We start from the raw sequence: 10,919 nt of genomic DNA, 5'->3' as shown, positions 1-10,919 counted from the left end.
TTGGCATGTTAATGTTAAACACTAGTTAATGTTGGCATGTTAATGTTAAACACTAGTTAATGTTGGCATGTTAATGTTAAACACTAGTTAATGTTGGCATGTTAATGTTAAACACTAGTTAATGTTGGCATGTTAATGTTAAACACTAGTTAATGTAGCCATGTTAATGTTAAACATTAGTTAATGTTGGCATGTTAATGTTAAACACTAGTTAATGTTGGAATGTTAATGTTAAACACTAGTTAATGTTGGCATGTTAATGTTAAACACTAGTTAATGTTGGCATGTTAATGTTAAACACTAGTTAATGTTGGCATGTTAATGTTAAACAGTAGTTAATGTAGCCATGTTAATGATAACACTAGTTAATGTTGGCATGTTAATTTTTAACACTAGATAATGTTGCCATGTTTATGTTAAACATTAGTTAATGTTCCCCTGTTAATATTAATCACTAATAAAACCTACAACTGACACATTAATATTACAATTAGATAATTTATCAAAATTAAAATCCTGTATACGTATATTTATATTAATTACACTACTAATATTTTTATAATCAAATTTATTTATGCGAAAAATTTACATAAATGTTGATAGCCAAACAAACAAAAAATAGTCTGATGAGCAGGTTAATCTTACACAAATAACTCGCACATGTCAGAAAAAACTCAAGATGACGTTAGAGTCTGACCGATGTGTTGTTGTAAGATCATTTATGTGCGGGTTCTTTGAGTATTTTGTTTTTCTTACGCTAATCTTGCATGTTGCACACTGCTAAACTTTACTGAACTTGGCGCCGTCAGTATATTCAAGTATCTCGTGAAATTACACAAACTGAATAATTTTAAATATTAACACTTGGTATATGATAAATTGATGCAGTGTTTGTTATTATTAGTTAGTGATGTCTGATGGTTGGTGAAGGATGTCTCAGGTGATGTAACTGAAGAAGGTTGAGTCATCAGGAAGACCAGTGAGGTGAGTGTGGGTCAGTAAGGTGGTAGATACCGTGGGTGGTGGTGTGAGTGTGGGTCAGTAAGGTGGTAGATACCGTGGGTGGTGGTGTTAGTGTGGGTCAGTAAGGTGGTAGATACCGTGGGAGGTGGTGTTAGTGTGGGTCAGTAAGGTGGTAGATACCGTGGGGGGTGGTGTTAGTGTGGGTCAGTAAGGTGGTAGATACCGTGGGTGGTGGTGTTAGTGTGGGTCAGTAAGGTGGTAGATACCGTGGGTGGTGGTGTTAGTGTGGGTCAGTAAGGTGGTAGATACCGTGGGTGGTGGTGTTAGTGTGGGTCAGTAAGGTGGTAGATACCGTGGGTGGTGGTGTGAGTGTGGGTCAGTTAGGTGGTAGATACCGTGGGTGGTGGTGTTAGTGTGGGTCAGTAAGGTGGCAGATACCGTGGGTGGTGGTGTTAGTGTGGGTCAGTAAAGTGGTAGATACCGTGGGAGGTGGTGTTAGTGTGGGTCAGTAAGGTGGTAGATACCGTGGGTGGTGGTGTTAGTGTGGGTCAGTAAGGTGGTAGATACCGTGGGGGGTGGTGTTAATGTGGGTCAGTTAGGTGGTAGATACCGTGGGTGGTGGTGTTAGTGTGGGTCAGTTAGGTGGTAGATACCGTGGGTGGTGGTGTTAGTGTGGGTCAGTAAGGTGGTAGATACCGTGGGTGGTGGTGTTAGTGTGGGTCAGTTAGGTGGTAGATACCGTGGGTGGTGGTGTTAGTGTGGGTCAGTTAGGTGGTAGATACCGTGGGTGGTGGTGTTAGTGTGGGTCAGTAAGGTGGTAGATACCGTGGGTGGTGGTGTTAGTGTGGGTCAGTAAGGTGGTAGATACCGTGGGTGGTGGTGTGAGTGTGGGTCAGTAAGGTGGTAGATACCGTGGGTGGTGGTGTTAGTGTGGGTCAGTAAGGTGGTAGATACCGTGGGAGGTGGTGTTAGTGTGGGTCAGTTAGGTGGTAGATACCCTGGGTGGTGGTGTTAGTGTGGGTCAGTAAGGTGGTAGATACCGTGGGTGGTGGTGTTAGTGTGGGTCAGTAAGGTGGTAGATACCGTGGGTGGTGGTGTTAGTGTGGGTCAGTAAGGTGGTAGATACCCTGGGTGGTTGTGTGAGTGTGGGTCAGTTAGGTGGTAGATACCCTAGGTGGTGGTGTTAGTGTGGGTCAGTAAGGTGGTAGATACCATGGGTGGTGGTGTTAGTGTGGGTCAGTTAGGTGGTAGATACCCTGGGTGGTGGTGTTAGTGTGGGTCAGTAAGGTGGTCGATACCGTGGGTGGTGGTGAGTGTGGGTCAGTAAGGTGGTAGATATCGTGGGTGGTGATGTTAGTGTGGGTCAGTAAGGTGGTAGATACCGTGGGTGGTGGCGTTAGTGTGGGTCAGTAAGGTGGTAGATATCGTGGGTGGTGGTGTGAGTGTGGGTCAGTAAGATGATAGATACCGTGGGTGGTCGTGTTAGTGTGGGTCAGTAAGGTGGTAGATACCGTGGGTGGTGGTGTTAGTGTGGGTCAGTAAGGTAGTAGATATCGTGGGTGGTGATGTTAGTGTGGGTCAGTAAGGTGGTAGATATCGTGGGAGGTGGTGTGAGTGTGGGTCAGTAAGGTGGTAGATACCGTGGGTGGTGGTGTTAGTGTGGGTCAGTAAGGTGGTAGATACCGTGGGTGGTGGTGTTAGTGTGGGTCAGTAAGGTGGTAGATACCGTGGATGGTGGTGTCAGTGTGGGTCAGTAAGATGGTAGATACCGTGGGTGGTGGTGTTAGTGTGGGTCAGTTAGGTGGTAGATACCGTGGGTGGTGGTGTTAGTGTGGGTCAGTAAGATGGTAGATACCGTGGGTGGTGGTGTTATTGTGGGTCAGTAAGGTGGTAGATACCGTGGGTGGTGGTGTTAGTGTGGGTCAGTTAGGTGGTAGATACCGTGGGTGGTGGTGTTAGTGTGGGTCAGTAAGGTGGTAGATACCGTGGGTGGTGGTGTTAGTGTGGGTCAGTAAGGTGGTAGATACCGTGGGTGGTGGTGTTAGTGTGGGTCAGTAAGATGGTAGATACCGTGGGTGGTGGTGTTAGTGTGGGTCAGTAAGGTGGTAGATACCTTGGGTGGCGGTGTGAGTGTGGGTCAGTAAGGTGGTAGTTACAGTGGGTGGTGGTTTTAGTGTGGGTCAGTAAGGTGGTAGTTACCGTGGGTGGTGGTGTTAGTGTGGGTCAGTAAGGTTGTAGATACAGTGGGTGGCGGTGTGAGTGTGGGTCAGTAAGGTGGTAGATACCGTGGGTGGTGGTTTTAGTGTGGGTCAGTAAGGTGGTAGATATCGTGGGAGGTGGTGTGAGTGTGGGTCAGTAAGGTGGTAGATACCGTGGGTGGTGGTGTTAGTGTGGGTCAGTAAGGTGGTAGATACCGTGGGTGGTGGTGTTAGTGTGGGTCAGTAAGGTGGTAGATACCGTGGATGGTGGTGTCAGTGTGGGTCAGTAAGATGGTAGATACCGTGGGTGGTGGTGTTAGTGTGGGTCAGTTAGGTGGTAGATACCGTGGGTGGTGGTGTTAGTGTGGGTCAGTAAGATGGTAGATACCGTGGGTGGTGGTGTTATTGTGGGTCAGTAAGGTGGTAGATACCGTGGGTGGTGGTGTTAGTGTGGGTCAGTTAGGTGGTAGATACCGTGGGTGGTGGTGTTAGTGTGGGTCAGTAAGGTGGTAGATACCGTGGGTGGTGGTGTTAGTGTGGGTCAGTAAGGTGGTAGATACCGTGGGTGGTGGTGTTAGTGTGGGTCAGTAAGATGGTAGATACCGTGGGTGGTGGTGTTAGTGTGGGTCAGTAAGGTGGTAGATACCGTGGGTGGCGGTGTGAGTGTGGGTCAGTAAGGTGGTAGTTACAGTGGGTGGTGGTTTTAGTGTGGGTCAGTAAGGTGGTAGTTACCGTGGGTGGTGGTGTTAGTGTGGGTCAGTAAGGTTGTAGATACAGTGGGTGGCGGTGTGAGTGTGGGTCAGTAAGGTGGTAGATACCGTGGGTGGTGGTTTTAGTGTGGGTCAGTAAGGTGGTAGATACCGTGGGTGGCGGTGTGAGTGTGGGTCAGTAAGGTGGTAGATACCGTGGGTGGTGGTGTTAGTGTGGGTCAGTAAGGTGGTAGATACCGTGGGTGGTGGTGTGAGTGTGGGTCAGTAAGGTGGTAGTTACCGTGGGTGGTGGTTTTAGTGTGGGTCAGTAAGGTTGTAGATACCGTGGGAGGTGGTGTGAGTGTGGGTCAGTAAGGTGGTAGATACTGTGGGTGGTGGTGTGAGTGTGGGTCAGTAAGGTGGTAGTTACCGTGGGTGGTGGTTTTAGTGTGGGTCAGTAAGGTTGTAGATACCGTGGGAGGTGGTGTGAGTGTGGGTCAGTAAGGTGGTAGATACTGTGGGTGGTGGTGTGAGTGTGGGTCAGTAAGGTGGTAGTTACCGTGGGTGGTGGTGTTAGTGTTGGTCAGTAAGGTGGTAGATACCGTGGGTGGTGGTGTGAGTGTGGGTCAGTAAGGTGGTAGTTACCGTGGGTGGTCGTTTTAGTGTGGGTCAGTAAGGTTGTAGATACCGTGGGAGGTGGTGTGAGTGTGGGTCAGTAAGGTGGTAGATACTGTGGGTGGTGGTATTAGTGTGGGTCAATTTGCTGGTAGTTCCTTAGGGCGGTGGTGGTAGTTGTGGTTTTACTGTGGGTCAGTATTGTGCTAGAGATTGTGGGTGGTAGTGGCACTTGTTGTAGTGCTACCAGAGTGGCTAGTTGTAGTTGCATTGTTTGTGGTGGTAGTGGTGGTGGATGTAGTGTTGTTGGTATTGGTGATGTGGAGATCGTTTTGGTCTCTGTATTGTTGGGAATGGTGGCTGTTGTTGCGGCGAAGCAGCAGCTCACAGTTCGGTCTCATGATAGGTTTCCTGGCCGTACCTGCTGGTGTCTTTCCTCTGAGCTCTGTGAGTGACAGCAGGAGAGAAAGAAAAATAAATTACCAAATGAATCATGTATTCTTTATTCAGTGAACACTTAATAAATACTTAACATAAATTTATCCGTATACAATTTAGTCTCATGCAGAATATTCCTGCTTCATGTCGTATATCCTTAGTTTTATTACGATGTGTACAATTGAAACACACAAGTAAGAGTAGGAGGACAGGAAGCTATTTACTATCTGTTAATGGCTGTAGAGAGTATAGCCCCCGTGGCCCGCTCCCTGATCAGGTCTCTCAGTTAGAGAGGAAATGTTAGAGGCATTCTTTAAGAACGATTATTAAAATGCAGGTAAGAAAAGAAGATAAAGACGACTACTAGGACGAGAACGAGGGAGATAAAGAAAGTCAGATAACTGTAGGAATGAAAATAGTAACTTACAGAACAATTTCGACGTTATCAAGGGCCCACTGATCAGTAGCTGGACCATCGTGGTCAGGCTGCCACCATCTTAGCTGTACTCCGTACCGTCTAGCTTCCACTGGCAGAGTATAAGCTACACGACGTGCCTGTATACACGGTCATACAAGCAGGTTATACACTTTCTTACACTGGTGGTTTAGTTATATCTTAAACATATTCTCACGAACTGGTGACTGAGGATGCGACTAAGACATCGCGAAAGTGCTTATAATCTATAATCATATAGTGTGGTTTTTATTTTCTCAACAAACCGGCTGTATCCCACCGAGGCAGGGTGACCTAAAAAGAAAAACAAAAGTTTTTGTTTTCAAATTTAGTAATTTATACAGGAGAAGGGGCTACTAACCCCTTGTTCCTGGCATTTTAATCGCCTCTTACGACACGAATAGTTTATGGAGGAAAAATTCTGTTCTACTTCCCCTGGAGATAAGAGGAAATAAAGAAAAAATGAACTTTTAAGAAAATTGAAGAAAACCCAGTTTGGTTTGTGTATATATGCATTATGTGCTTGTGTAATGTGACATAAGTGTAAGTAGAAGTAGCAAGATATATCTAGTATCCCTCGTGTTTATGAGATAAAAAAAAAACCAGCAATTCTACCATCATGTAAAACAATTACAGGTTACCGTTACACTGTGGTTGTATTGTATATTAAGATACCACATGTTTCTTGTGATACTGTTGTATCACTGTTGTACACTGATACACATACACTAATACAAAAACAAAATACACTGATACAGTTGTATATATCTGTTAATGATTCTTGTAATTATCGCCCCACATGTACTACATGTGGGGCGTAGGTTGGTAGACAGCAACCACCCAGGGAAGTACTACCGTCCTGCCAGGTGACCGTGAAACAGAAACCTGTAACTGTTTTACATGATGTTAGGATTGCTGGTGTCTTTTTCTGTCTCATAAACACGCTGGATAACAGGTATATCTCGCTACTTCTACTTACAATTAGGTCACACTACACAGGCAAGTACATGCATATATATACATACACACATCTAGGGTTTTTTTCTTTTTCTTAATAGCTCTTGTTCTTTTTTCTTTCTCTATTATCCATGGGGAAGTGGAAAAGAATCTTTCCTCCGTAAACCATGCATGTCGTATGAGGCGACTAAAATGCCGGGAGCAATGGGCTAGTAACTCCTTCTCCTGTACATAGTTACTCTAAAAATGAGAAGAAAAACTTTATAAAACTGGGATGCTTGATTGTGCATGGATGTAGTGCGGATGATGAGAAAGAGATGTCGTGGCCCTAAGCGAAACAAAGCTGAAGGGGGGTAGGGGAGTTTCGGTGGGGAGCAATAAATGGGATTAAGTCAGGAGTATCTGAGAGAGTTAGAGCTAAGGAAAGGGTAGCAATAATGTTGAAGGATCAGTTATGGAAGGAGAAGAGGGAATAAATGTGTAAATTCAAGGATTATGTGGATTAAAATAAGGGTCAGATAAGAAAAGTGGGTCATAATAAGCGTGTATGCATCTGGAGAAGAGAGGAGTGTAGAGGAGAGAGAGAGATTTTGGGAGATGTTAAGCGAATGTATAAGAACCTTTGAACCAAGTGAAAGAGTAATTGTGGTAGGGGACCTGAATGCTAAAGTAGGAGAAACTTTTAGAGAGGGTGTGGTAGGTAGGTTTGGGGTGCCAGGTGTAAATGATAATGGGAGCCCTTTGATTGAACTTTGTATAGAAAGGGGGTTAGTTATAAGTAATATGTATTTTAAGAAAAAGTGGATAAATAAGTATACAAGATATGATGTAGGGCATAATGACAGTAGTTTGTTGGACTATGTATTGGTAGATAAAAGACTGCTGAGTAGACTTCAGGATGTACATGTTTATAGAGGAGCCACAGATACATCAGATCACTTTCTAATTGTAGCTCCAGTGAGAGTAAAAGGTAGATGGGATACAAGGAAAATAGAAGCAGCAAGTAGGAGAGAGGTGAAGGTGCATAAACTAAAAGAGGAGGCAGTTAGGGTAAGATATAAACAAGTATTGGAGGATAGATGGGCTAGTGAGAGTATAGGCAATGGGGTCGAAGATGTATGGGGTAGGTTTAAGAATGTAGTGTTAGAGTGTACAGCAGAAGTTTGTGGTTACAGGAAAGTGGGTGCGGGAGGGAAGAAGAGCAATAGGTGGAATGATGAGGTAAAGAGATTAGTAAGGGAGAAAAAAATATCATATGAGAGGTTTTTACAAAGTAGAAGTGATGCAAGAAGGGAAGACTATATGGAGAAAGAAAGAGAGGTTAAGAGAGTGGTGAAGCAATGTAAAAAGAGAGCAAATGAGAGAGTGGGTGATATGTTATCAACAAATTTTGCTGAAAATAAAAAAAGCTTTTGGAGTGAGATTAATAAGTTGAGGAAGCCTAGGGAACAAATGGATTTGACAGTTAAAAATGGGAGTTAGTGAGTTAGAGGTAGCGAGAAGATGGAGGGAATATTTTGAGGAATTGTTAAATGTTGATGAAGATAGGGAAGCTGTGATTTCGTGTATAGGGCAAGGAGGAATAACATCTTGTAGGAGTGAGAAAGAGCCAGTTGTGAGTGTGCGGGAAGTTTGTGAGTCAGTGGATAGAATGAAAGGGGGTAAGGCAGCTGGGATTGATGGGATAAAGATAGAAATGTTAAAAGCAGGAGGGGATATAGTTTTGGAGTGGTTGGTGCTATTATTTAATAAATGTATGGAAGAGAGTAAGGTACCTAGGGATTGGCAGAGAGCATGCATAGTTCCTTTGTATAAAGGCAAAGGGGATAAAAGAGAGTGCAAAAATTACAGGGAATAAGTCTGTTGAGTATACCTGGTAAAGTGTATGGTAGAGTTATTATTGAAAGAATTAGGAGTAAGACGGAGACTAGGATAGCAAATGAACAAGTAGGCGGGGTAGGGGTCGGCCTACGAAGGGCTGGAGGGAGGGGGTAAAGGAGGTTTCGTATGCGAGGGGCTTGAACTTCTAGCAAGCGTGCATGACCGTATTTGAGGGAGCGAATGGAGACAAATGGTTTTTAATACTTGACGTGCTGTTGGAGTGTGAGCTAAGTAACATTTATGAAGGGGTTCAGGGAAACCGGCAGGCCGGACTTGAGTCCTGGAGATGGGAAGTACAGTGCCTGCACTCTAAAGGAGGGGTGTTAATGTTGCAGTTTAAAAACTGTAGTGTAAAGCACCCTTCTGGCAAGACAGTGATGGAGTGAATGATGGTGAAAGTTTTTCTTTTTCGGGCCACCCTGCCTTGGTGGGAATCGGCCGATGCAAATGTAAAATGTAAATCAGTTAAGTATTTATAATAAAACTGGAAAAATAAAAGCAGGAACAGCGACATCAAACAAACCTTTCTGAAGTCGAGTGGGTCGTGAACGTTGATGGTAGTCCAAGCTATACCGTTATTATTAGTGTACTGTAGGATGACGCCCTTGTCGAGTGCTCTCTGTGGGTCAGTCAGGTCCACATGGCAGGACGGTGTGTGGTCGTGGCTACCGATCCTCAGCACGAAGATCAACTTGCTGTGGAGGCAGTGTACTCTCAGTTATCATTATTATTATATTTTGTTAATTTGCTTCAGAATAAAAAAAACTGATGTATGTGAGTTTCCTAACACTTGTTGCAGCTGTTGTGAGGGTGTTTCATTTTTGGTTCTTACCCCTAGTCAAAAATCAATCTTTACACAACACACACACACACACACACACACACACACACACACACACACACACACACACACACGCACACGCACACGCACACGCACACGCACACACACACACACACACACAAGAGGTTACTGTAAAAGCTAGAGGATCAGGCACACATAACATGAAAGGCACTGCAATGGATCAGAGAATATCTGACAGGGAGGAAACAACGAGTCATGGTACGTGACGAGGTGTCAGAGTGGGCGCCTGTGACAAGCGAGGTTCCACAGGGGTCAGTCCTAGGACCTGTGCTGTTCTTGGTATATGTGAATGACATAACGGAAGGGATAGACTCAGAAGTGTCCTTGTTTGCAGATGATGTGAAGTTAATGAGGAGAATCAAATCGGTCGAGGATCAGGCAGGACTACAAAGAGACCTGGACAGGCTACAAGCCTGGTCCAGCAACTGGCTCCTTGAGTTTAACCCTGCCAAATGCAAAGTCATGAAGATCGGGGAAGGGCAAAGAAGACCGCAGACACAGTAAAGTCTAGGTGGCCAAAGACTGCAAACCTCACTCAAGGAAAAATATTTGGGGGTGAATATAACACCGAGCACATTTCCTGAGGCGCACATCAATCAGATAACTGCTGGCAAACCTAAGGATAGCGTTCCGATACCTCAGTAAGAAATCGTTCAAGACTCTGTACACCATTTACGTCAGGCCCATAATGAAGTATGCAGCACCAGTTTGGAATCCACACCTGGTCAAGCACGTCAAGAAATTAGAGAAAATGCAAAGGTTTGCAATAAGACTAATCCCAGAGCTAAGAGGATTGTCCTACGAAGAAAGGTTGAGGGAAATCGGCCTGACGACACTGGAGGACAGGAGGGTCAGGAGAGACATGATAACGACATATAAAATACTGCGCGGAATAGACAAGGTGGACAAAGACGGGATGTTCCAGAGATGGGACACAGAAACATGAGGTCACAATTGGAAGTTGAAGATTCAGATGAATCAAAGGGATGTTAGGAAGTATTTCTTCAGTCATAGAGTAATCAGGCAGAGGAATAGCCTAGAAAGTGATGTTGTGGAGGCAGGAACCATACATAGTTTTAAGATGAGGTTTGATAAAACTCATGGAGCAGGGAGAGAGAGGACCTAGTAGCAACCAGTGAAGAGGCAGAGCCAGGAGCTATGACTGGACCCCTGCAACCACAAATAGGTGAGTACAAATAGGTGAGTACACACGAAATCGACCTGACGACACTGGAAGACAGGAGAGTTAGGAGGGATATGATAACGACATATAAAATACTGAGAGGTATAGACAAGGTGGAGAGAGAGGATGTTCCAGAGATGGGATACAGTAACGAGGGTTCACAGTTGGAAGCTGAAGACTCAGATGAACCACAGGGATGTTAGGAAGAATTTCTTCAGTCAGAGAGTTGTCAGGAAGTGGAAGAGCGTGGGTAGTGATGTAGGGGAGGCAGGATCTATACATAGCTTTAAGAAGAGGTATGATAAAGCACACGGAACAGGAAGAGTGACCGGGTAGCGGCCAGGTGAACAGGAGGGGCCAGGAGCTGTGAATCGACCCCCGCAGCCACAACTAGGTAAGTACAACTGGGTGAGTACACACACCCACACACACGAAGGTGAGTATACACACCCACACACACGAAGGTGAGTACACACACCCACACACACGAAGGTGAGTACACACACCCACACACACGAAGGTGAGTATACACACCCACACACACACGAAGGTGAGTACACACACCCACACACACGAAGGTGAGTATACACACCCACACACACACGAAGGTGAGTACACACACCCACACACACGAAGGTGAGTATACACACCCACACACACGAAGGTGAGTACACACACC

At 45.0% G+C, this 10,919-nt stretch overlaps 1 protein-coding gene across 1 annotated transcript in view; it reads right to left on the bottom strand.

Moving 5' to 3' along the window:
* Positions 1-551: 551 nt before the first annotated feature.
* The window catches only part of LOC128690364 (reelin), an 871,665-nt gene continuing 861,297 nt past the window's right edge, over positions 552-10,919 (bottom strand). The window contains exons 65-67 of the mRNA XM_070089797.1: positions 8,719-8,890; positions 5,331-5,458; positions 552-4,910 (exon numbers count right to left, since the gene is read on the bottom strand). Coding sequence (XP_069945898.1) covers positions 4,850-4,910; positions 5,331-5,458; positions 8,719-8,890 — 361 coding nt within the window. The 3' untranslated portion in view covers positions 552-4,849. The remainder of the gene's footprint in view (positions 4,911-5,330; positions 5,459-8,718; positions 8,891-10,919) is intronic.

The sequence above is a fragment of the Cherax quadricarinatus genome, chromosome 29, assembly GCF_038502225.1.
Source record: "Cherax quadricarinatus isolate ZL_2023a chromosome 29, ASM3850222v1, whole genome shotgun sequence".
Lineage (NCBI taxonomy): Eukaryota > Metazoa > Arthropoda > Malacostraca > Decapoda > Parastacidae > Cherax > Cherax quadricarinatus.
Note: the sequence above shows the minus strand (reverse complement) of the source record. Positions and strands in the feature narration are given on the sequence as shown.